Source organism: Maniola hyperantus, chromosome 9, assembly GCF_902806685.2.
Source record: "Maniola hyperantus chromosome 9, iAphHyp1.2, whole genome shotgun sequence".
In the NCBI taxonomy this organism is placed as follows: Eukaryota; Metazoa; Arthropoda; class Insecta; order Lepidoptera; family Nymphalidae; genus Maniola; species Maniola hyperantus.
Window position 1 is genome coordinate 1,410,917 of NC_048544.1, and position 27,443 is coordinate 1,438,359.

Here is a 27,443-nt window from a genome sequence, read left to right on the forward strand (position 1 = left end):
TGATTGCGATCGTGACATTGTAGATGTCAAACAACCGCGGTAGGGCCACAGGTGTGTGACGTCACAATCATTTGACGTGCTTTTTTTAGTTCAAGCGATAATTTAAAATGGTTATTACACTTAAAACCAACAAAGGACGTGGAATTTACGTATTTTGGAAGACCCTCTATTTAATAATTATTGAGAAATAATTTATTTTTGATGTAGCCAAATACCCAATTGTTTTTGTACAATTTTCTATAAGTTTCTACAAGTTCCCAGATTTAATTTCTATTACCTTAGAATTCTGTGTTTATACAAGACTTTAAAATTGCTAAGAAATATCCCAGTAGAGCTTTACTTTGGAATACAAAATTCAAAAAGAACCATGAAATCAGATCCAGTCGTTTGAAAGCCAGATTGCCAGACTCATAACACCCCTCTATTTAATAATCACTGAGAAGTAATTTATTTTTTGTGTAGTCAAATACCCAATTTGTTTCAGTTTCGCAAAGCTGCAGAGAGTTACAGTGATACTCCGCCGCGCGTCGTGGCGCATTTCCACGAGTGGCAGGCGGGCGTTGGTCTCATCATTTTGAGGTAAAAAGAACGATAGGTGAAGCGCAAACAGTACATTACAGAAAGTAATGTACATCAGCCTTTAGAATGACATTGCGGCTTTGTTCAGCGTTGTCTCTGTCACTCGTTATGTCGTTCTCAATGAGAGGGACAACGCTCTACAAATAGTAAGTAAAGTAAAGTAAAGTAAAATATGCTTTATTGTACACCAAAACAAAAACAATAGACATATAACAAATACAGCATGTACAATAGGCGGCCTTATCGCTAAAATAGCGATCTCTTCCAGGCAACCTTAGGGTAGAGGATATTATAAAAATTAAAGAAAGCGGAAGGGGTGTACTAATTAAATAAAGTAAATACACATAATATACGTATGTATATATATATATATAAATGAAAATACAACAGTAAATAAGAGAGGAATAGACGACAGATAAGTGGAATAAAAGTAAAAATAAATAAACACATCAAATGGAGGATAAATAAAATAGCTTCAATTTTGTTTTAAAAATAGATAGTGATTGAGACTGTTTGATATCCAAGGGGAGAGAATTCCATAGCAGTATAGCGGTAACAGTAAATGATTTAGCATAATAAGAAGAGGAGTGTGTTGGAATTTTCAGGCGTAGATTATTTTGAGAACGAAGAGAAAAAGAGTGTGTATCACATCGGTACTCAAAACGTTCTTTAAGATAAAGAGGAATAGAGGGATTGAACAGTATATAAATAGATAGATAGAGTTTAAGCTACCGTGAGTGATTCCCATTATAAATAACTAGCTTATGCTCGCGACTTCGTCCGCGTGGACTACTCAAATTTCAAATCCCTGTTTCACCCTCTTAGGGGTTGAATTTTTAAAAATCCTTTTTTAGCGGATGCCTATATCATAATAACTATCTGCATGCCAAATTTCAGCCCGATCCGTTCAGTAGTTTCAGCTGTGCGTTGATAGATCAGTCAGCCAGTCAGTCAGTCATTCAGTCACCTTTTCCTTTTATATATTTAGACTAGCTTATGCTCGCGACTTCGTGCGCGTGGACTACACAAATTTCAAACCCCTATTTCACCCCCTTAGGGGTTGAATTTTCCAAAATCCTTTCTTAGCGGACGCCTACGTCATAATAGCTATCTGCATGCCAAATTTCAGCCCGATCCGTCCAGTAGTTTGAGCTGTGCGTTGATAGATCAGTCAGTCAGTCAGTCAGTCACCTTTTCCTTTTATATATTTAGATATCTGTCCCGGCTGTACTCACGTGTTTAGTCGACGATAGCCCGACTAGTTTCGAACCCATCCGGGGTCCTTTTTCAAGGGAGTCAGTTCGCGCACGCGCCGCGGTTGTGACTGACTCCCTTGAAAAAGGACCCCGGATGGGTTCGAAACTAGTCGGGCTAACGTCGACTAAACACGTGAGTACAGTCGGGACAGATATTATTTATAGATAGATAGAGATTTAGTTTAGAGGAAAACATCAGATTCGATGCCTTTGTTGTTGTTTGTTTGTAGGGTACGTCACGTGGACGTGGCGACGGTGTTTACGACGCACGCCACGCTACTGGGCCGATACTTGTGCGCTGGCAGCCTTGACTTCTACAATAACTTGGATAAGGTAAACAATGGGGCCGGCTCTCTTTTTTTTTTTTTTTTTTTTTTTTTTTTTTTTTTTTTTTTTTTTTTTTTTTTTTTTTTTTTTTTTTTATTAACTATCAAATATTGAACATTTTACAAATACTTTTAACACAACAAAAAAACCACTAAGGTTTAGTATGTTGCTTATCATTCCGTCCATTAATCGATTTTGGATATAGTGCTTCCATAAATAATATATACATTACACACAATCTCTAGTTATTTTATTCATTAAGTACAGTACGATTCGAACGTAAATACGCCCCTAAAGTTTGCGCACGACGTTGCGCAGAACACACATTTTGGGTGTCCGAGGTCGGGGAGGTAGCGGGGAGGGAAACAGCGCACGTCTCGCTCCTACATTCCCGCCAGTTCCTTGATCTCTCTCTCGCAATACGTGTCTTGTTTGTTTGTACAGTCGAGTTGAGAAGTTACTTTGTTTAAGCTGAGGTGGAACCTACCGCCGCCCGTTAAGTGATTTAGTTTTTTTTTTTTTTTTAATTTATTCAGCTAAATAATAATATACAATTTTACGCTTGACATCCTAAAACTCTGTTGAGTTTGTATGTATGTTTCTCGAGTGTACTTGCGCAAGATCGCCAAGCTAACTTCACGCAGACGCATTTAAGTTTGAATCGTACTATAAGTATACATAGGTAGTATAAGTCCCGCAAATTGCTATTGCGCTGGAACCATGTCTCATTACGAAATGACGTCATTTTGACATCAACCGAAATAAAAATATACCATAAGCTCGAAACTTCCGTCTAGTGCTGACGTCACTAAAATGGCGGCCACGCGCATTAGCAATTTGCGGGACTTTTACTATAATATTGCGCCTGTATTATTTTCTAAAACATGAACACATATTGCACATGCACATAAGTGCCATAAATTGCTAATATTCATAATAATTTTATTTAATTAAAATAATAATTAAATCATACTTTGCTATTTAAAATTAGCAGGCGAAAATCTTTGTAAAATTTGCATGAAGTAAATATTCGTTTTTTTATTATTTTATTTTGTCAACAGTATATCTATCTCTTTCCAGTTCTCAGTGGACGAGGAGGCGGGAAAGAGACAGATATACCACCGCTACTGCATGGAGCGCGCGGCTGCGCATATGACGCACGTTTTTACCACTGTTTCGGATATCACGGGTAAGATCTCATATTATTATTATTATTATCTAAATATATAAAAGGAAAAGCAGACTGACTGACTGACTGACTGATCTATTAACGCACAGCTCAAACTACTGGATAGATCAGATGAAATTTTGTATGCAGATAGCTATTATGACGTAGGCATCCACCAAGAAAGGATTTTTGAAAATTCAATCCCTAAGGGAATGAAATAGGGTTTGAAATTTGCGTTGTCCACACGGACGAAGCCGCGAGCATAAGCTAGTGTCCTTATATGCTTTGATTTACGTAGTTTTATTTAGCAAAATTTACAGAAATAAATAATATATTTTTAACTAGAGGATAATTTTTTTGAAATCCTGGGGGAACTCTTTGAATTTCCGGGATAAAAAGCAGCCTATATTCCCCGATATGTAAGCTGACTCTGTACCAAATTTCATCAAAATCGGTTAAACTGTTGGGTCGTGAGAAGCTAGCAGACAGACAGACGCACTTTCGCATTTATAATACTAAGTATGGATCAACCAGGTTACGAAGCGGAACATCTCCTGAAAAGAAAGCCAGACTTCATCACCCCGAATGGTCTGAACGTCAAGAAGTTCTCAGCGCTGCACGAGTTCCAGAACCTGCACGCGCTGGCCAAGGAGAAGATCAACGAGTTCTCCAGAGGACACTTCTATGGGTAACAACCACAACTGTATATACTAGCTAATGCCAACGACTTCGTCCGCGTCGAATTAAGTTTTTAAAAATCCCGTGGGAACTCTTTAATTTTTCGGAATAAAAAATAATCTATGTCCTTCCCCGGGATGCAAGCTATCGCTGTACCAAATTTCGTCAAAATCGGTTGATCGGATGGTCTGTGAAAGTCTAGCAGACAGAGAGATAGACAGACAGACGGACAGACAGACAGACACACTTGCGCATTTATAATATAAGTATGGACTAGGCCTAGTGACATATTGGTACTGATTCTGAGCACAACCTAATTTTAGAGTATTCGCATCCTCTTCTTACTAATGTAATATGAAAAGGACAGACACAGATTGACAGTTTTAAATTTTATTTTTAGATGGTAAAAACCCACAGTCGCGAGCCTATTGTTTAAATTTGTAGCGTGCACTAAAATTTAGAGTCTTTAAATGTAAAGTTCATGTTCTGTCCCTTTTTAGCATTGTTAAAAAGAAAAGGATGCAGATACTCTAAAATTAGTTTAGAGAAAGACAACGGAATCGGTGCCATTTAGCTATCGATTTCGATGATGCCCCCTATGCAGTATTTACTTACTTTTATTTTTATTTTTTATTATAAAGGCACACAAAACAGGTTTCAGCTATAAATGGTCCAAATAAAAATAAAAAACAATAGATTAAAATCTAAGCGGTAACCCTAAATATGTGTACACAACAATTCTTAAATAAATATATGCACTAACTAACTGATAAGATACAATTTATAAAAACACAGAAAAAAGAAATACAAGAAAATTAACTATGAAAAATATACTTAAAGTGGAGAAGATGCAAAATGTTGATAAATATGTTTACTTACGCAACGTTTAATACGATGCTCGGCAGCATGCTATATTTGAGTGCCGTGTGTTTCAACAGGAGAGAAACTTAGTAAATGGTAAAGGAAGATAACTTAAATCCGCAAAACCTGATATATTTTTTTTTATTTTTTTTTTATTCAGATACAAGTTAGCCCTTGACTGCAATCTCACCTGATGGTAAGTGATGATGCAGTCTAAGATGATAGCGGGCTAACCTGGAAGGGATATGGCAGTTTTTATTAAACCCGGTACGGGTTTCTACACTTTTGGTTTCTACACGGCATCGTACCGGAACGCTAAATCGCTTGGCGGCACGGCTTTGCCGGTAGGGTGGTAACTAGCCACGGCCGAAGCCGAAGCGAAGTACGCGAAGCTACTCAAATATAATATAATAAAAAACCGGCCATGTGGCAATGAGGGTTCCGTACTACAGTCGTATTTTTTCGACATTTTGCACGATAATTCAAAAACTATGATGCATAAAAATAATTAAAAATCTGTTTTAGAATGTACAGGTGAAGACCTTTCATATGATACCCCACTTGATATAGTCACTCACTTCGAAAGTTGAAAATACTAATTATTAGTTCATGACCAGAATTTAATTTTTTTTGTGTGATCTAACCCTAAATTCGCGGTTTTCAGATTTTTCCCCAAATGTCAGCTATAAGATCTACCTTCCTGCCAAATTTCATGATTCTAGGTCAACGGGAAGTACCCTGTAGGTATCTTGACAGACAGACAGACAGACAACAAAGTGATCCTATAAGGGTTCCGTTTTTCCTTTTGAGGTACGGAACCCTAAAAAGCTAGAAGACGATGAATGGGAGAGGCAAAGACCCACGCCCTGAAAAAACAGCTGCCTTCCTTAAGTAATGCTTCGTACAAATCCCGGAAGCCGCGAGCGGAGTTATCGAAGGGGCTGTCTCCACGAGCGAGAGTATCGCGACGATATTATCGTCGTGCCACGTATTTCTATATACTTTCTAAGAACGTGTCTCCACACGGCGATGATATCGCGGCGATGCGACGAGTGGCAATGTGCGCGCGTAACGTCGTCCTATCGCCGCGGTATCGTCGCTACTGGTGGCGCGCTCGCCGCAGAACGTGGCGCTCTCGCAGCGAGCGCGCGGCGGGCGCGCTCTCAAACGCCACTACATCCATAATTAAGAATTATTTTATTAACTGAGACACTACTTATTTCGCTCTTGTCTGGCACCTAACTGAACTCTTTCAACAAAAGCACAACGCATCGAAAATGCGGCGATTCCGTTACGAGTCGTCGCGGACACGCTGTGATTCCGTCACGAGTCGTGACGATATGGTGGCGGAATAATCGCTCGTTCGTGGAGATTACCCGACGATAGAAGCGCGGACTCGTCGCGATACTCTCGCTCGTGGAGACAGCCCCGAAGAGTGGAGGAGGTTTTTTAGTCCGTAGGCCACTGCGCAACATCTGCAGTGGAGTGAAATGAAATGAAAATGAAATGAAAATCTTTTTTATTTGTATAAACTTTTACAAGTGCTTACGAATAGTCGGATGCATCTACCACTGGTTCGGAATGCCTTTCCTGCCGAGAAGAACCAGCAAGAAACTCGGCGGTTGCTCTTTTCAAATATTTGATATAGGTACAAGTCGGGCATGCACAGTGCAATCCATGAGGGTTTTCCTCCTCCAAGAGGGGAAAAAAAAAAGTTTAATACAAGTAACATAACGTTTTCACCGGGCCTCGGTTTTTTTTAGCATTGTCCTTTATCTGTAAGATAAAGTTTATCTGGCGGTTGGGAAACAGGCAGTGGCGTGCAACTCATAGAGGCATAAAAGCGCTGCTTACCCAAGAGATAGTTAACTCAGTTGAAATTGCTCAATGGTCATCCTTTGGCTTGCTTACCTAACTAATGCTTACCCTGGCTTTTAACCCTATGCACGCCACTGGAAACAGGCTCCTAGTGACATAATAATTTACTTACAGGCACTTCAACTTTGATTTGGACAAGACTCTATACTTCTTCATCGCGGGCCGCTACGAGTTTGGCAACAAGGGGGCGGACATCTTTATTGAGGCGTTGGCAAGATTGAACCATTATTTAAAGGTTGGTTTCATCATCATCATCATCATGATCTGCCTGAAAATCAGAGCTGCAGTAGTCAAATACTGCAGCATCATGCTGAGGCAGCAGCCCTTTCAGCTCAAACAAGAGATCATTTTAGTTTTTAGTACTGCCGAGCTCGTAGTTTTAAGTTTCATTATCATCATCATCATGATCAACCCATCGCCGGCTCACTACAGAGCACGGGTCTCCTCTCAGAGTGAGAATGGTTTGGCCATAGTCTACCACGCTAGCCATGTGCGGATTGGCAGACTTCACACACCTTTGAGAACATTATGGAGAACTCTCAGGCATGTAGGTTTCCTCACGATGTTTTCCTTTACCGTTAAAGCAAACTCCGAAAAGTTAGAGGTGCGTGCCCGGGATTGAACCCTCGACCTCCGATGACGGACGTCCTAACCACTAGGCTATCACGGCTGTAAGGTTGGTTTACTTTATACTTTTTAGGGTTCCGTACCTAAAAGGAAAAACGGAACCCTTATAGGATCACTTTGTTGTCTGTCTGTCAAGAAACCTACAGGGTACTTCCCGTAGACCTAGAATCATAAAATTTGGCAGGTAGGTAGGTCTTTTAACAGACATATGGGAAAAAATCTGAAAACCGTTGATTGGTGGTTGCATCACACAAAAAAAAATTAAATTGTGGTCATGAACTAATAACTTGTCAGGGTCGCGCAACGAGGGTTCCGTACTACAGTCGTATTTTTCGACATTTTGCACGATAATTCAAAAACTATGATGCATAAAAATAAATAAAAATCTGTTTTAGAATGCACAGGTGAAGACCTTTCATATGATACCCCACTTGATATAGTTATCTTACTTCGAAAATTGAAAATACTAATTTTTAGTTCATGACCACAATTCAAATTTTTTAGTGTGATGTAACCACAAATTCACGGTTTTTCCCCTAATGTCTGCTATAAGACCTACCTACCTGCCGAATTTCATGATTCTAGGTTAACGGGAAGTACCCTGTAGGTTTCTTGACAGACCGACAGACAGACAGACGGACAACAAAGTGATCCTATAAGGGTTCCGTTTTTCCTTTTGAGGCACGGAACCCTAAAAAAAATGCTTAATTTTTGTCTTGTCTTTCCAGTCGTCCGGATCGGAAATGACAGTGGTAGCGTTTCTGATATTCCCCGCCAAAACCAACAACTTCAATGTGGAGAGTCTCCGAGGCCATGCCGTCACTAAAGCGTTGAGGGATACCATCAACGAAATACAGCAGACAATTGGCAAACGGATGTACGACATATGCTTGAGGTAATTAATAAAAACCGCCCAAGTGTGTGGCGGGCCACGCGCAATGTAGGGTTCCGTAGTCACAATTATTATAGCTGACCTAGGATTAGATACAATAAAACTATAATATACATTAATATGCAACTCATAATATCTACATAACATTAACCTGTGAACCCTACTTAGCCATGATAGTTTTCCTTTAAAATTGATTATATATACTACTGTTGTGAATTTTTCACGTTCTATTTAGCTGATGGGGGTGAGGGGGGGGGGGAGACACTTGACTCTAATAAAAATTAGCACTTTCAAACATAATATTTTACAAACGGCTATAGGTCCGTTCTTGAATCGAAAAATGATGTTCCTACACCCACAGTATTTTTAAAAGACCTATTCAGCGATACCCTACATTATGGAGTACCCTAAAAAAAAATATTTATCACAATTTTATTTCACCACTTTGTCGGTGTGATTAATATTTATACCCATGCCACATTACAGATTTCTAGCACGGATAGTCTCTGAGATCAACCGAGGACGGACGGACGGGCATGGCGAAACTACTTTAAACTTTTTTTTAGGGTTCCTTGTTTACTACGGAATCCTACAAAGCCTGAGAAATTCTTCTTTATCTACACTATCTACACTAATATTATAAAGAGGAAAACTTTGTTTGTTTGTTTGTTTGTTTGTACTGAATAGGCTCAAAAACTACTCGACCGATTTTAAAAATTCTTTCACCATTCGAAAGCTACATTATCCACGAGTAACATAGGCTATATTTTATTTTGGAAAAAAATAGGGTTCCGTAAGATATTTGGGTTTTTCGGACACAAGGTGTAAAAAATCAACCAGAAAAGTTACTTATTTTGCGTACGCTGCTTAAACTATAAAAGATAGAACCATAAAATGTTCTAATTAATTGTAGATCTTATAAATATCTACAAAAAAGTCCGCGACACACTATACCCATCTATGTCGAGTGAGGCACAGCAACCATTTTTTTATTTAAAAATCTTGAATTTTTTTTGGACTACATTTAAACGCGTTTATTTTACTCATGCTATTAATCCTTATCAAAATAAATGATTTCATCACTAAGAACAGTTTATGGAGATAATATTTGGTCTTTGAATGATTAAAATTGGACGTTTGGTTTTGAAGTTATGGCGAAATTAAAATATTACGATTTCTGCTGCACGGCCCGTTGTATTATATAAAGAGGTAATGTCGTTAAGTTTGTTTGTAGGGGGTAATCTTTAGAACTACTGAACCGATTTTAAAAATTCTTTCACCAGTAGAAAGCTACATTATTCCTGAGTGACATAGGCTATACGGGATCTTTAAAAACCTAAATCTACGCGGGCGAAGCCGCGGGGATCAGCTAGTATATCATAAAGTACCGTTAGGAACAAGTTAGGAAAGGGGGTCCTGTCTTTGTGATAAAGGAGATCAATGTGGTTCCCATACAGGAATGTTTCGAAAACTTTAAATTAATAAAATTGGTTGGTATGAAAAATTATAATGTCGTGCCATTTGATCCTTGCCTAGGTCTAAATTACACATTTTAAAGTAAAAAAAAAATTGTCTCCAGAGGTAATTTGCCGGACGCGTCGGATTTGCTCCACAAAGACGAGACGGTGCGCCTGAAGCGCTGTATCTACGCGCTGCAAAGGGATGGGTTGCCGCCCGTCACCACACACAATATTGTAAGTGTGCTTTTATCTTAATCTGAATATTTTTTATTCAATGAAATTTTTACAAGTGAGTGCCTGCCTGCCTTTTTTTTTTTTTTTTAATAGATATAGCGAGCAAACGAGCAGGCGGGTCACCTGATGTTAAGTGATTACCGCCGCCCATGAACATTTGCAGCACCAGAGGAGCCGCCGATGCGTTGCCGGCCTTTTAGGAATTTGTTGGTCCGCCCCTTGAATAACCCCATGTTATAATCTAGTGGGAACACCGCCGATGGGAGTTGGTTCCACAGTTTGCACGTGCGTGGAAAGAAGGATCTGGCGCAGCGGACGGTCGAAGTGCCTGCTCGTTTGCTCGCCCTTTTGTATAAAAAAAAAAACGTTTTAAGGTTCGGGAACTCAAAAGGAAAAAAGGAACCCTTATAGGATCACTTCGTTGTTCTGTCTGTCTGTCCGTCCGTCCGTCCGTTAGCCTGGGAAGACGCCTGTCTGAAGGGGAAAAATCTGAAAACCGTGATTAAGAAAAATATAGAATAGAATAGAATAGAATGTTTTTTTATTCATGTAAACTTTTTAAAAGTGCTTATGAATAGTCGGGTTTAATTTACCACTGGTTCGGAATGCCGTTCCTACCGAGAAGAACCACCAAGAAACTCGGCGGTTGCTCTTTTTAATTTTTCAATTTACAATGTTATTATACCGTACTATACAAACCATTGCAGCCCCGTGCATTGCTGGAGCGACTCAAATCCAAGCTTTTTTATCGTTTACATAGTCTGCGACTGTATAATATGCTTTTTTTAGGAGCATACTTTTAACACATTTTTTAAACTTGTGTAAAGGCAAGTCTAAAATTGCTTGTGGAATTTTATTATAAAATATTACACTCATTCCCACAAATGACTTTCGCACCTTCCAGAGGCGGAGCGCAGGAGTAGCTAGCTTATTTTTGTTTCTAGTTTGCCTATCATGGAGATCACTGATTTTTTTGTAACTGTGAATGTTTTGTCGTACAAAAATTATATTATTGTAAATATATTGGGAAGCTACTGTAAGAATACCTGCTGAGAATAAGATGCTGATTATCTCTAAATATAGTTTTGAGTAAAGCATCAGAATTGACACCAATATCATAGAATTTTAAATAAAAATGAAATGTTTTTAAAAATGATTATTAAGTAGAAGTAAATGGTATTTAAAGTTTTTATATACAGGTAGACGACTGGAACGATCCGGTGTTAAACTCTGTGCGTCGCTGCCAAATGTTCAACACAGTGAACGATAAAGTCAAAGTAAGTCATCGTTGCAAAATGCACACTCCACCCCCCCCCCCCCCCCCCCTCCCCCAACACACACACAAACGCACACACACACACATATGCACGCACGCACGCACGCAAGTGCGTATGCTTGCAACCTTCATCACCTTTAAGCCCATCATTACAATATTCACCGCTATAGCCATCTTCACCGTCCCTCACACTTCGGCTTGTGCCCAGCATCATAGTTCATAACAAAAACACTCACACAGATACTTAAACACACCCACCCACTTTCTATTATACACAACACATACAAATAACTCACCCATAATAATTTTTGCATATAACACTTTTATATCTAGACATGCACCCATCCATTTTCTATTGTACACCGCCGACCCATATGACGTACACACGCACCCAGCCTTCTATTGCGTATAATACACCCATATAAATACACGCATGCCTAAACAGCATTTTTATTATTATTCTTTTTTATATTCCATTTTTCCAGGTAATATTCCATCCAGAATTCCTCACCTCAACCAATCCGCTATTCGGTCTGGATTATGAGGAATTCGTCCGCGGCTGCCATCTTGGAGTGTTCCCTTCATACTACGAGCCGTGGGGCTACACGCCTGCCGAGTGCACTGTTATGGGCATACCCAGTATTACTACCAATCTGTCCGGTGAGGGAAAATGAGCCTTACAGTCTTTAATGTAAGGCTCTTATTTGTTTAGAGCAAAAACGGTCGATAGATGGTGCTACTAGTAGATTAGAACACGGCGGCGATGTTTTGGTTCTTTATGAATCCATCTGGTAAGGAAAATTGAACTTTATTGTGCCCATTACAAGGTTCCTATTCGACTATCTATGTATGTATGTATTCCATACGTTTTACCAGCCGCGGTAGGGTGTACAACGCCTGCACTATTATGGGCATACCCAGTATTAATACCCGTATTAATTACTAATCTGCCAGGTGAGGGAAACTGGACTTAATAGTCGTTTATAATTAGGTTCTTATTCGACTATCCACTATCATACTACGAGCCATGGGGCTATTACTACCAATCTATCCGGTGAGGGAATCTGAACCTTACACCTTTGAACATAAGGATTTTATTTGACTAGAACCAAAAGCGGCCTGTAGATAGTAGTAGTAGTAGATTGGAACACGCCGATGCTCTGTCTTGGTTCGTCATGATTACCTATTCGGTAGGGAAAATTGAACTTTATAATGTGCATTATAAAGTTCTTATTTGACTATCTTGGAGCATTTCCTTTTTGTTACATGCTTCCTGAGTGCTCTACCATAGATATACTCATAATATAGCAATTTAGTTTGGTGAGGAAAATTAAACTTTATGTTGTTTAACATAAGGAATATTTTCGGATATCTCGGACGGGACTCTTACAATAATTATATTTGATCGCGTTTGCAGGTTTCGGTTGCTTCATGCAGGACCACATAGCGGACCCAATGTCGTACGGCATATACGTGGTGGACCGCCGCTACATCTCGCTAGAGGGCTCTGTGCAGCAACTCGCCCAGTATATGTACGACTTTACCAAGTGAGTACTATAAGCCGGCGGAAATATCTACGAACCTGGTTTAGTGACGTCATGCAACGCGCTCGCGTTGGAACCGGTACTGGATAGGCGAAAAAGGGGGAGTTGCGGGGAAGCGCGAGGGGAAGCACATTCCAGCGAGGTGCGTAGATATTTCCGCTATGTAGGAACTAGTGCCTTGTCGATTATGAAAGATGTTATTATCACATTGCTAAAATCTCAATCGAATAAAATAATTTATTTTTCAACATAATATGGTACCATTTTTTGAAAATCAAATAGATGAATTGATATAGCTCGGTAATGGTACTGATACTAAGCGCAACTTTAGAGTTATATTTGCATCTTTCTCTTACCTACATTGATAGTCGATTCTGATGTTTTTCTCTAAACTAAATTCAGAGTATCTGCATCTTTTTCTTTTTAATATTGCTGAAAAAGGACGGAAATGAATTTTAACAAAGATTCTAAATTTTAGTGCACTCTACAAATTTAAACAATAGGCTCACGACTGACACCTAAAATCACGAGATTTGTCAGTTCTAGATTGAATAACGTCTGTCCCTTTCTTATTATATTGGTAAGAAAAAGATGTGAATACTCTAAAATTTTGTTGCGCTCAGAATCGGTAGGTACCACTAAAGAGCGAGTTTTCAGTGAGATACTGATATTAAAATGTTGTCGCTAGATTGACTCGTCGGCAGCGCATCATCCAGAGGAACAGAACGGAGAGATTGTCAGATCTCATGGACTGGAGAAACTTGGGCATTGTAAGTAATCTTCTAAATATATAAAAGGAAAAGGTGACTGACTGACTGACTGACTGACTGACTGACTGACTGACTGACTGATCTATCAACGCACAGCTCAAACTACTGGACGGATCGGGCTGAAATTTGGCATACAGATAGCTATTATGACGTAGGCATCCGCTAAGAAAGGATTTTTGAAAATTCAACCCCTAAGGGGGTGAAATAGGGGTTTGAAATTTGTGTAGTCCACGCGGACGAAGTCGCGAGCATAAGCTAGTCCATACTAATATCCATACTTATTTTAAATGCGGAAGTGTGTCTGTCTGTCTGCTAGCCTTTCACGGCCCATCCGTTCGACGAAATTTGGTACAGATATAGCTTGCATCCCGGCGAAGGACATATGCTACCTTCTATCCCAGAAAATCAAAGAGTTTCCCCGGGATTTGAAAAACCTAAATCCACGCGGACGAAGTCGCGGGCATCATCTAGTGGCTAATATGTTAAATCTGTGATAGCCTAGTGGTTAGAACGTCCGCCTCCTAATCGGAGGTCGGGGGCTCGATCCCGGGCACGCACCTTTAACTTTTCGGAGCTATGTGCGGTTTAAGTAATCAAATATCACTTGCTTCAACGGTGAAGGAAAACATCGTGAGGAAACCTACATGCCTGAGAGTTATTCATAATGTTCTCAAAGGTTTAGAGCCTCAATAGCTCAACCGGTAAAGGAGTGGACTGAAAACCGAAAGGTCGACGGTTCAAACCCCGCCCGTTGCACTATTGTCGTACCTACTCCTAGCACAAGCCTGACGCTATATTAGTCATTTAATATGGCTAATATTCTTTATAAAAAAAAAAAAAAAAAAAAAAAAAAAAAAAAAAAAAAAAAAAAAAAAAAAAAAAAAAAAAAAAAAAAAAAAAAAAAGGTGTGTGAAGTCTACCAATCCGCACATGGCCAGCGTGGTAGACTATGACCAAAACCCTTCTCACTCTGAGAGGAGACCCGGCTTTGTAGTGAACCGGTGATGGGTTGATCATGATGATGATGAAGTATTGGAAGTGAACTCCAAATGGCATTATATTTCATACTTTTCAGTATTACCGACAAGCGCGCGCTGAAGCGCTGAAGGTCGTGTACCCGGACTACGTGGACCACATGGACCGAGAGCTGGGCAAACGGTTCAACTACCCGCGACCGATCTCCGAGCCACCCAGCCCCACACATTCTAGTAAGTTCTAACCATATTCCAACACTAGCACCCACAGTTCTACCCAGCAAGTTCTACGATTTCTAACCATATTTCAGAGAGTTCTGCTCTTTTCTAATTACAGTACGGAGAGTTCTACACATTTCTTACCACATTCCAGAAAGTTCTGCTCTTTTCTAATAACATTACAGAAAGTACTACACCTTTCTAACCACATTTCAGAAAGTTCTACACATTTCTTATTACATTCCAGAAAGTTCTACACATTTCTAACCACATTCCAGAAAGTTTTACTCATTTCTAACCACATTCCAGAAAGTCCTACACATTTCTTATTACATTCCAGAAAGTGCTACACATTTCTAATCACATTACAGAAAGTTTTACACATTTCTAACTACATTCCAGAAAGCTCGACATTTCTTAACACATTCCACAAAGTTCTACACATTTTGTAATATCGTTATTACAAAATGTGTAGAACTTTCTGGAATGTGGTTAGAAGTGTGTAGAACTTTCTGTACTGTAATTAGAAAAGAGCAGAACTCTCTGGAAAGTAGACAATTTCTAAGTAAATCACATGTTGTTTGAAGTAGTGCGAATATAGCATATTTTGGAGCAGGATCAACATTTTTAACAATGAATAACAATTTTTCGTACAGTACGTCGCAACCATCACGAAATGTCCTGGCTCACGGCCTCCTACCATAAGGAGATCAAAAAGCAAAAATCCACTAAAGAGCAAGGGGTCCAAACCGATATAGACCACCAGAAAAGGAACGCAATCGTTCGAAAATCGTTAGAAATCCTCGAAATTACGGACTTAGAACGTTGCACGGACGTCGAAGTGACTTTCGAGAAAAATCTGGACTTTGCTGAATCCGATCAAGAGTGTTTTCAGACTCCGAGCGATTTTCTGGAGCCATTAAACGAGGCTGTTGTGCAACAGATCGACCAACTGATCGCTAAACTTGGCGATTGTGTTGGCGAGTCCAAGGAATAGGTGTGTTTTCTTGTTTGGGGGATCGGTTAGATTTTTAGTAATAGCACTCTGGTAATAGAAAATGGCACAGTTGTGTTTTAGTTATGTCCAGTTGTATGACATGAATATGCAAAGTGGGTAGCAAAGCACAGGTATTCAAGATTAATTTTAACTGGACCTAGAGTTTTCAAACCCCAAGCGATTTTTTGGAGCCAAAAACGAGGCTATTGTGCAACAGATCGACCAACTGATCGCTAAACTTGGCGATTGTGTTGGCGAGTCCAAGGAATAGGTGTGTTTTCTTGTTTGGGGGATCGGTTAGATTTTTACTAATAGCATTCTGGTAATAGAAAATGGCACAGTTGTGTTTTAGTTATGTCCAGTTGTATGACATGAATATGCAAAGTGGGTAGCAAAGCACAGGTATTCAAGATTAATTTTAACTGGACCTAGAGTTTTCAAACTCCGAGCGATTTTCTGGAGCCATTAAACGAGGCTGTTGTACAACAAATCGACCAACTGATCGCTAAACTTGGCGATCGTGTTGGCGATTTCAAGGAATACGTGTGTTTTCTTGTTTGGGGGTTCGATTTTTTAGTAATAGCAGTTCATTCTGGTAATAGAAAATGGCACAGATGTTTTAGTTATGTCCAATTGTATGACAGGCGGTTAAAGTTACGGTTACCGTTAAAATTTTGACCACTAATAATAATGCAAAGTAGGTAGCAAAGCACAGGCACAGAATATATAATAGTACTAAGCACAGGTTTAATTTTAACTGGACCTAGAGTTTTCAAACCCCAAGCGATTTTTTGGAGCCAATAACGAGGCTATTGTGCAACAGATCGACCAACTGATCGCTATACTTGGCGATTGTGTTGGCAAGTCCAAGGAATAGGTGTGTTTTCTTGTTTGGGGGTTAGATTTTTTAGTAATAGTAGTTCACTCTGGTAATAGAAAATGGCACAGTTTTTTTAGTTATGTCCTGTTGTATGACATGAAAATGCAAAGTGGTTAGCAAAGCACAGGTATTGAAGATTAACTTTAACTGGACCTAGAGTTTTCAAACTCCGAGCGATTTTCTGGAGCCATTAAACGAGGCTGTTGTACAACAAATCGACCAACTGATCGCTAAACTTAGCGATCGTGTTGGCGAGTTCAAGGAATGGGTGTGTTTTCTGCTTTGGGGGATCGGGTGACTTGTAGTAATAGCACAGTTCACGACAGTTATGAAACTTGTAAAAAACCACGAGGCTTTACTTACACTGGCAAGCGTCAAGTGTAGGCTATGGAACGACTAGGATGTGGCATGGGCTGTGGCAGCGTGACAAAGAATTTTAAATACAGGGTGTAACCAGAACGCTAGCAAAAATTTAGCGTTATTGTTATACTACTAACACCAATAACCATTTGCCTCATTTTGTAGTTTTGGGGATTCAGTATTTTTGAAACCCGCATTGTATAGCATGCAAAACTCGGGTCAATGCTCTGCCTACGACGCGGCATTGACTCCAAGTGGTCTACTTATGCAACGTTCGTTGACCTCTAGCGTCAGTTAGATGTTTTATTCACAACTAGCTGATGCCTGCGACTTCGTCCGCATGGATTTAGATTTTAAAAGTCCCTAGGGAATTCTTTGATTTTCCGGGATAAAAAGGAGCCCATGTCACTCTCCAGGTCTTTATCTATACCCATACAAAAATTACGTCAATCCGTTGCACCGTTGCGACGTGATTGAAGGACAAACCAACAAACAAACACACTTTCGCATTTATAATAAGGGTACCTACTGATCTTAATTTCTTTTATTATGTGACCTAACTTAACTGGAATGATATTGGCACCGATTCTAAGCACAACCTAATTTTAGAGTATTCGCACCCTCTTCTTACTATTGTAATATGAAAAGGACGGAAGCAGTTTGACATTTCTAAATTTAATTTTTAGATGGTAAAACCCGTGATTTTAGCACGCACTCGCAAACCTACTGTTTAAATTTGTATTGTGCACTAAAATTTAGAGTCTTTAAATGTGAAAGTCGTGTTCCGTTCCTTTTTTAGCATTAGTAGAAAGAAAAGGATGCAGATACTCTAAATTTAGTTTAGAGAGATACTAGAGAATCGGGGCCATTAACCCCCTATAATAAAATCATTTTTCCAGGAGCGACGACCCCAGCTGCTTCTGTCCACGGCTCAGAAGACGAAGACGAAGACGAGGTCGATGAAGAAAAGGAACTGGCAGAACTGAGGATCACAGACTAGCAATAAGTACAGATTCATATATCATATACGTTACAAGTTAATAATACTCTGTGGGGAGATTAAGACATGGCGGGGGTCCAGGTCACAGATAATATAAATGTTTTGTTAATATTAAACTTATTTATATAGTCGCCATTTTAACTCTATGAGTCAACTGTCTTGTCAATAGTACGGTCGCCATTTTAACTCTATGGGTCAACTGTCATGTCAAAAGTACGGTTTACAGTGCGACAAGGCTCTTTTGGCACTTGAATGACATTGACAGGAGGGCGCTGTTGGAAAAGAAAGACTTAGACTATTCAAACAAGAACAAAGGGGAACACTTGACGGCAATGTTAGTTCCGATTTTTGCCACGCGCCAAAAGAGCCTTGTCGCACTACTTTAAAATAAGGACTAAAATCATACTTGGATATGAAATTTGACACAAAAAGTTAAAATGGCGCGTGAGAAGTTATTTTTACGCATTATACTTTGTTCGACCCAGCCTAGTTGTATACTGTTTTTTTATAGTCAATGTTCAATTCATTGGTAAAAGTTAACAAGCCACATAAAAAATAAATAAAAATTTTGTTACAAAAATATTGTATACGTATGGCGCCGATTCTGTTGTTTTCTCTTAACTAAATTTAGGGTATTAATTTCTGCATCTTTTTCTTTTAATATTGCTAAAAAAGGACGGTACATGAATTTTACATTTAAAGATTTTAAATTTTAGTGCACGCTACAAATTTAAACGATACGCTCGCGACTGGCAGCTAAAGTCACGAGGTTTGACGGCTCTAAATTAAATTTAGAACTGTCAAACTGTGCCTGTCCTTTTCATATTATATTAGTAAAAAGAGGATGCGAATACTCTAAACTTAAAATTCGTAAAATCTGCTAGTTTTAAGCTTGCTTACCATTTTTAATTAAATTATCGATTTAACTAAACAAGTAGGTACGTCAAATTACGTCAAAGGTTTGTATTTCATACGAGCTCCCTTACTAGGCGAGCGTTTTGACGTTTGATAAAAAGTTGCTGATTTGCCAAGTAGTCATCATCCCTATTATATTTACGAAGCTTTTGCGCTTCTGTTTCCAGTAAAACAATTTATTATTATTACTATTGTTGATTTAGGTGTAAAAAATAAAATAAATTATATAGATTTTTGAATAGTTTACGAGCTCCCTGGCGCAGCGGTGGATGCTGTGTCTTATAAGCGGGAGGTACCAGGTTTGATTCCTGGCAGGCGCAATTTGGGAATTTATGATTTCTAAATTGTCAAATTGTCTCTGATCTGAACAGCCGTGGCTAGTTACTATCGTACTGGGATTCAGCGTTCCGGTACGATGCCTTATAGAAAACGATAAGGAGTATGAATTTCATAAAACTGCCATACCACTCCAAGTTAGCCCGCTTCCATCTTAGACTGCATCATCACTTACCACCAGGTAAGATTGCAGACAAGTTGAAGAAAATAACCATTTAGATATAATTTTACTTTGATGCATAGCGTCTGATAGAAATAACTTGTTTGTGGGCTTTCTGATGATATTTTCATTATAAATATTTTTTATATATATTTATTATCCATAATATTTAGTATTTATAAGTATATACGATAGATCGATTATAAAATTTATACTTATATACCGCTAAGAAAGTATTTTTATTTAAGTATTTAGTTTTATATATGATATAATATAATGGTCCCAACGCACTTAAGCTGCGCTGTGCGATGCAGCGCAACGAGTATAGTTTATATCAGTTTGTATGGAGCAAGACGTACTAGACTATTTTATATATACCATTTACGAACAAGAATATCATTTGTGAAGGTTCTCGTAAACGAGCTATTAGCTGTTTTACTAACAATTTCCTGTAGTTGTTGAGCTATATCATCTCACTTGTTTTATTGTTGGACAATCAAATTAAATTGATAGCAACATGCAGTTTTTATACGCCTCATATTCCAATAATACATAACATTTCTACAGAGTTCCTATTACAAAAATACTACAAATTACAGAATTCAATTTTTATTCATATTTTTTATTAAAAATAAATTATATTTACACATTTATTTTTATAAACAAAATAAATTACCTACTTAAATATATTTTCAATTTTAGCATTCTTACTTATTGAATTCGACTTTTATGTAATTTTTGATGTTTATACTTTTTATACATGTTATATACTTCCGTTATTACAATCATAGGTGTTTCTAATGTGTATAAATAAATAATTTTTTAAATATCTTATTTTTATCTTAAAATGTAATATACCAATTTCCACAAAATACAAATAGGTACATCCTAAACTACATAAATAGTCTGTTTTAAAAGTAGTACCGTCCTTTTCACAACGTTATCTGCAGAAAAAGTAGGCAATATGTATAGCTCCATTAATTTAGTATTGTTTAAGATATTTTGTATACAAACGAATTGGCACAAATATATTCTAAATTTATGTAAAATAGGTTATAACCTATTTTATTTAACTGACTTAAAAAGTAAACAAATCGTAGGAAACTTTGAAAAAGCAAAAGCGACGCCCTTGGAACGTTTTAAAGTTTTGTTTTTCACTTGTATTACGGTGCTATTGTAATTGGCGGCAAAGAAAGAAAGAAAGAAAAACGTTTATTTTTAAAGCTGTGCCACACGTCACCAGTTAAACCTAGGGGTTAGGTCATTCCGGCGCCTCTAATACTTGAGCAGGTAGTAAGTAAGAAGTAAGAAGGTCCTATACGCCATTCACAATGCGTTGATTATGTTTTTGTGAGAAGTAACTTATTTACAATGAACCAAAAGCTTAATTTGCTGTAATCATTGTATATCATGGACTTCCACAAAGTAACGCCTAACGCCGTTCTATACAATACAAGTAACTTATTTACCTTTTAAGTCAGCTATGACAAAATAGATTATATGTAGGAAAATAGAATAGACGCCCACTGCTGTCAGCAGCACCAAAATGGCGATACTCAAGTTGCTTCAAAAACAGGTCGGCAATAGCAATTCCAGCGTACTTATCTATTTGTAAAGGTCAGTGCATAAAAAATAGGTCATCCAATGATTGAAAAATCACCCACTATTCGTTAGGTTTATATGTATGTTTAGATAAGTAACAAAAAAAATAGCATTGTTATTTCACACGAGAAAGAAATACTATAAGTATAAATACTCGTTATAATTTTTTAAGTACGAGTAACCATGTGATCGGTTTTATTACTACCACGATATTTTTCCATCGTGTAAGTAACTAGGTAGTATAAAATATATAAAAATATTTAGTAATTATTCAAGCATATTTCAGATTATATGAATTAATTTAATAATGTTGGAAAATCGTATTATAAAGAAAATGTTTTATTTCAACTTATTTAGTGCCATAAGGCCCGGTTTTTCAATCGCCAATAAATAAACAGACTGCAGTCTTATCACCAAAATAATTACTCAAACAAGTTTAACTAATGAGTAGGTACTAAAAAATTTATTAATTTTAATAGTTTTATTAAATTGTTTGTGGTAAGACTAATAAATCAATGTTTAACGCAGGAATAATAAAGAAAGTCATATTGACATTTTTTATACTTATTAGGAATCTGTTAATAAGTTATTTGGCAATTGAAAAATCAGCCCTAAACAGAATTTGTTATTTAATCGTTTATAAATAAAATGTGTTCAATTTTTAACGCTTGTTTCATTTTAACCATTTAGTGACAATTGGTAACCGTATCGTAACATTAACCGTCTGATATGCAACTGGCTCTTAGATTAGAGTTTAAGACACAGTAAGATTCAAATCGATAAGGTTCAAACTCCAGTGTTTAGTGCATCGTCATGATCAACCAGTCGCCTATAGTAGTTGGTGTAGTTGTATAGTGTGCGCAAAACATGCCTAATCCAACCTGAAGTTGTAACATGGGAAGTTTCAATGCTATTTGTGTTAGTTTCAATTAATAAACTTACTTTAGTAACCTAAGTAACTTTTATAAAATACTAGATGATTGCCCGCTTCGTCCGCGTGGATTTAAGCTTTTAAAAATCTTGTGGGAGTTTCCGGTATAAAAAGTAGCATTGTCTTCCCCCGGGATGCAAGCTATCTCTGTAACAAATTTCGTTAAAATCGGTTTAACGGTTGAGCAGTGAAGAGCTAGCAGATAGGTAGACAGACACACTTTCGCATTTATAATATTAGTGTGGAAGTATGCATAATGAGTTGTGTTGTGTTCCAGTAAAACAAGACCCAAAGATTAATCTATTTTCTCCGGAGAAAAAGCCGGAGAGAGCTCACTGCTCCGGTGCCTCCGGTGCAGTGGCGTCTGTGGTCACATCTTCAGAGGGATCCACTTTAACGGTTCCTTCACTAGTAACACTATCGTCAGGTGTGACTGCATCAGCATCTTCAGCATTTGTTGAAATAGATGTTGATTCTGCATCTTCATTATTTATATTGGGTGTCGCTTGCGTTTCGTTACTGTGTTGGTCTCCAATTTCGTTTAATTCATCGGTTGATTTTTTTTCAGATTCATTGGTATTGTTAGATTCTTCAGTCGTTAATTCAACTTCTTCATTGCTTAGAGTAGCTTGTGATGCTGTCTCATTATTACTGTCATTTTCCTGCACAGAAGAATTCTTGATAGGTTCTGTGGAACTGCTTTCAGTTAAAGTAGCCTCTGTTTTGATATCTTCTATAGAAGATTCTTTTGCAGTTGTACTCTCATCGTCTATAGAAGATCCTATTGAATTAATAGTTGTGCTTTCATCTGTTTTTGCTTTTGTAATAACATCTTCTGCAGTGGCATTCTGTGTAGTTTGATTATCTTGATCTTTTGGAGCACTTTCAACAGTTGTTACGTCAACTTTAGATGTTGCTTCAGTAGTCTGCGTTGTGATGTCATTTTCTTTGAATTTTTCAAATCTCATATTTGTTGGGTTAGTTAGAATCGTGTTTTGTTGATTAGGTCCCGCAGGTATTGATACATCCCGATCAGGCTTATTTTTATTAGTATTTTTGTTCAACATATCGTTTAAAATTTCATTCACTGGTTTGCTCAAAATCGAGTTGTCACTAACAACGGATTTCTTATTTTTATCATTTGGATAGAAGACGAATACGTTTGTGATTTTACCATTGCCGATTATGCTACCATAATTATTGTGATCACTTTTGTTGTCGTTATTTGTTTCATCTTCTTTGCCTTCCACATCACCGCCGTTGTTATTTTCACTACCATTGTTTCTGTCTGCATCTATTTTATTAAAAGCCTTTTCTAGCTGTCTCGCTACTTCTTTTTTGATAAATTTTTTAATGTCCTGTTAAAAAGTAACAATAACAAGTCATAAATTTTAAAAATAAAATAAATAAAAGACGATTAGAAATTATTGTTGTACCTATTTATGAAATAATATTTATTTCTTCTTATTTTTTGTTGTTTGGAGATGTCACGAAGATTATTTTACGTATGTAATTAAACTTTCTACCACTTATTTATTATACATATTTCAACTAGCTAGTTACGTACCTTTTTTAACTGGTCATCTAATTCTGGTATCATATTATTGGAAGGCGTATCTTCCTTCCTTCTTAATTTTTCAAAAGGATAGATCTCTTCTTCAGGTATCGGATTAGTAGTATCACTTATTTCCAATTCACCTACGTTGTAATGGATTCCAGGACTTGTTAATTCCTGAAAAGATATGGTTTGGGATATTTAAAAATTGCGTAGGTAGGTATATCATATAGTACGGGATCTTTTAAATTATATTTTTTATGATGTTTTAATGTTATTTTAGTGATTTTATACTTACATTCCAAACATATCCATGATCGCCAGTAAGATGCATTCCAAAGGTTTTTGGTGATTGATAGATCTTATTTTCTTTGTTAGAACCAATCGTAGCACCAAAGGATTGTTCTATTTTATCTTTTGAAATTGTATTTCCATTGCTTTCTTTTGGAATTTCTACACTGTTTTCATTTTCTTTAGAATTTACTGCACTACCTTGATAGTCTACGATGGCAGGGATTTCTTCTGATAAAGGCTGAGGTGTCGAATAGTATATTTCAGGTTTAGACGTTGAAATCGCCGGAAAAATTTGATGGGAATCATCATTGTGGTTAACATTTTTATCTTTCTGAACTTCTACATTATTAGGGATTTCTTCTGATAAAGGCTGAGCAGTCGTATAATATAGTGTAACTGGTTTTGGTGTTGAAGTTGAGGGAGCATTTTGATGGGAATTTTCATTGTGGTTAACTTTATTTCCTTTCTGAACTTCTACATTATTAGGGATTTCTTGTGATAAATATTGGGGAACATAGTATAGAAAATCAGATTTTAAACTTGAGATTGAAGAGTGATAAGAATTATTAATGTTTTTATCTTTTGGTGATTCTGTGATTGCAGGGCCTTCTTCTAGTATGATCTGAGAAGTTGTTTCTAAATATTCTGGTTTAGGATGGACAGATTTTGATGGTGCAACGTCAACATACAAGCGATTTCCGCTAACATGCTGAAACATACAAAAAATGTAAACTTTAACGGGCCTTTGATAAAATAAAGTGTTTTAAATAGAAGCGTTTGTTCTGTTGATTTTTTTGATGTCGCTACTTAAATTTCCGTCCGATTCCAGTCAATTTCGACGTTTTTTTAATTTATTTAACCGGTTACTGTAAGGTGTATCCCATGCAAACTTGGTGATCGATGACTACGGCACTTCTCAACAAGTAAATTAAAAAAATATTTACAAACTCATTGTATTGTATAAAACGGGTACATAATATACCACGATTCATTAGACGATTTTTAACTGCCGCTATTTCGACATACGTCGAAAATGTGTCGGTAAACCACGAAATAAGCTTAAAATCATTAGTTTAGAAACTTACATTCCAAATTTCTCCCTTATCACCTCTCAAATGCATTCCATATGTGTGTGGTTTCCTAAGAGCGTGTGGCACGTACTCAGGTTCAGATTTGAGGTTGTTAATGCGCTGAAAATAAGGAAAATTATTAATATTAGCATTTGTGAACGTTACAGCTTCTACCGCGTACTGTAAAGTAATGTACATCGACCTTTAGCAGAAGATAGCAGATTTGTAGAGCATTGCCTCTGTCGTTGAGATCGACAAAACGTCATATAGGTATGAGTGACAGAGACAACGATCTACAAAGCCGAAATGTCATTCTTATGGCCGATGTACATTACTTTCTGCCGCGTAGGTACCTACTGCAAGTACACACTATAAAGAAAGAAAGTAACTAGTCTGACAGCGCATAGGTTTTAGAGCTTAAGAGTCCCCGCAGACCACAAACTTTTATCGGCCGATAGTTTGGTCGGTTTCTTAATCAGTATGAAGATGTACCTAATCGTTATAATTTGGGCACTTACATACTGATTAAGAAACCGACCAAACTATCGGCCGATAAAAAGTTTGTGGTCTGCGGGGACTCTTAGAGAGTCTCTTAAAATAATCCATACTTACATTTAGAGAGTATCCTTGATGACTTGTTGGGTTCATACCATTTGTTCTAGGTATGCCAATGTTTTGTACAGGATTCTGATAATTCAGATGATTATGTAAAATATTTCCATTTCCCTTGCCCGCTTCATGATTATTTGGTTTGTCAACGGATATTACAGACTGAAAATATTTTTTTTTTAAACCTGGAGCTACTTTGACTTTAAGGTTGAGATAGATAGAGTGCATTGTACCTTTGATCAAACTTACTGTTAAAACGAGACTGCGTTATATCGCTAACATAAATCTGTCTCACTTTAATTCAAAATGGGGTTAATCAAGGGGCGGACCAACAAATTCCTGAAAGGCCGAAAACGCATTGGCGGTTCCTCTGGTGCTGCAAATGTTCATGGGCGGCGGTAATCACTCAACATCAGGTAACTCGCCTGCTCGTTTGCTCGCTATTTTTTTATTTAAAAACTTGTCTGAGTAAAGCCAAAATACATTTCAATTAGGTACTTTAGTAAGCGACAGGTTGAAATGGCAATCGGGAAGGAAACGCTCCGCACGCCCGCACAGCCCCCGCACTTATTCAGTGCGGGCGAGCGCGGGTGTGCGGGGCGACTTCCCGCCTCATACCTCGATTGCTATTTCAACCTGTCGCGAACTATACGCTCCATAAGATCTCAGCCTTTCTAATAGGTCACCGTTTTGTTTACTTACCGGTCTATTCGCTAATAATCGCTGCATGTATTCCGGGAACGAAGAGATATCTAAATCAGGTAGCGTAGGCGGTAGTGGTATGTTCTAGAACAAAGTTTAATCTAAATTAAAAGGAAAAGGTGACTGACTGACTGACTGACTGACTGATCTATCAGCGCACAGCTCAAACTACTGGACGGATCGGGCTGAAATTTGGCATGCAGATAGCTATTATGACGTAGGCATCCGCTAAAAAAGGATTTTTGAAAATTCAACCCATAAGGGGGTGAATAGGGTTTTAAAATTCGTGTAGTCCACGCGGACGAAGTCGCGAGCATAAGCTACTTAAATACATAATGTTTCACATATTAATAAAAAGTAGGTAGGTACTATATAGGTAGCTTAATTATTATGCAAAAATTTCAACACCTACCCAGCATTACCAAAATTTAATTTTACCACACATGTTATTTTTTAGGGCTTCTGGAATAAATCTCACCAATACCTAGATAAACGAGTAGATTATAAGCACGTCTTTTGCATAAAGGTATATGTACCTACCTACTAATTATTATGTTTTAGTTTTCAGTTATTAGCTACGTGAGTACTTGAATAAATAAACCAATAACAAAATGTAATACAGAGGAACTTATCTAGGTAGAGTTAAGAGGAACGCATATCTATCGATTGCGATTGTTAAACAACGTTGACCCAAGTCAGTAGCTGGATGGGTGACCGACTTTGGAGGTCCGAATTTGGCCTTTTTGATACCACTGTGTCTCGGAGCGCACCCACCGGTCCCGGTTATTATCACTAACATCTGATAATAACTGTAAATTAACCTAAGAATCGAAATCTCGTTCTTCTTAGTCGAGTATGCGGAAGGATATGAGAAACCACCGCAGCATTATCCCAAGAGAACTTGAACTATCATTATAGGATTAATGGACTGGGGTCACGACCTTCAGCAATGAGGAACACGACTATAAAGACAAAGAAAGGTAAAGTTAGGTACATACCATAAGTTGCGCAGAAATTGTACGAAAAGCAAACAGCAGTAGAACTATCTGCAAAAAAATATGAGATAAGTAGGTATAAACACGTTATTGTTAATTTCGCTGAAAAATCTGGCTCAGCAGTCCATTTCCATACTAACATTATAATTGCGAAAGTCTGCCTGTCTGTCTGAGCTAGCTTTTCAAGGCCCATCCGTTTAAAAGAGATTTTGATGAAATTTGTTACCGAGAGCTCTTGCTCTCAGGAAACGACATAAGTAGAAGTCAAAGTCAAAGTCAAATGATTTATTCAAA

At 37.7% G+C, this 27,443-nt stretch overlaps 2 protein-coding genes across 5 annotated transcripts in view; one reads left to right on the forward strand and one right to left on the reverse strand.

Moving 5' to 3' along the window:
* Positions 1-21,658, forward strand: part of Glys (glycogen [starch] synthase) — a 38,383-nt gene extending 16,725 nt beyond the window's left edge. For 2 of the 4 annotated variants that reach the window (XM_069500834.1, XM_069500835.1), the window contains 13 exons: positions 485-579; positions 2,066-2,168; positions 3,243-3,351; positions 3,865-4,018; positions 6,862-6,982; positions 8,103-8,269; positions 9,846-9,960; positions 11,160-11,237; positions 11,722-11,896; positions 12,654-12,783; positions 13,469-13,550; positions 14,626-14,758; positions 15,400-15,753. In XM_069500834.1, the coding sequence (XP_069356935.1) occupies positions 485-579; positions 2,066-2,168; positions 3,243-3,351; positions 3,865-4,018; positions 6,862-6,982; positions 8,103-8,269; positions 9,846-9,960; positions 11,160-11,237; positions 11,722-11,896; positions 12,654-12,783; positions 13,469-13,550; positions 14,626-14,758; positions 15,400-15,740 (1,803 nt within the window). In that variant the 3' untranslated portion in view covers positions 15,741-15,753. Of the gene's footprint in view, positions 1-484; positions 580-2,065; positions 2,169-3,242; positions 3,352-3,864; positions 4,019-6,861; positions 6,983-8,102; positions 8,270-9,845; positions 9,961-11,159; positions 11,238-11,721; positions 11,897-12,653; positions 12,784-13,468; positions 13,551-14,625; positions 14,759-15,399; positions 15,754-17,879 lie in introns of those variants that run through there. The other 2 variants (XR_011237115.1, XM_034971781.2) reach the window with 2 other exon arrangements.
* Positions 21,659-22,231: 573 nt separating this feature from the next.
* LOC138402783 (myb-like protein X) lies at positions 22,232-24,011 on the reverse strand. Its single transcript, XM_069500853.1, has 3 exons — positions 23,778-24,011; positions 23,492-23,656; positions 22,232-23,282 (listed from the first exon to the last, which is right to left on the reverse strand). The coding sequence occupies exons 1-3, from the start codon at positions 23,811-23,813 to the stop codon at positions 22,257-22,259; spliced, it is 1,227 nt and encodes a 408-aa protein (XP_069356954.1). The 5' UTR covers positions 23,814-24,011; the 3' UTR covers positions 22,232-22,256.
* Positions 24,012-27,443: the final 3,432 nt, after the last annotated feature.

Bases quoted from the DNA above. Each gene is read 5' to 3' on its own strand.
- LOC138402783 (XM_069500853.1), bottom strand. From the start codon at position 23,813: ATGCATCTTACTGGCGATCATGGATATGTTTGGAAT. The intron at 23,657-23,777 runs GTAAGTATAAAA...ATATCTTTTCAG, and splicing joins ATCATGGATATGTTTGGAAT to GAATTAACAAGTCCTGGAAT. The intron at 23,283-23,491 runs GTACGTAACTAG...ACTTTTTAACAG, and splicing joins TAGATGACCAGTTAAAAAAG to GACATTAAAAAATTTATCAA.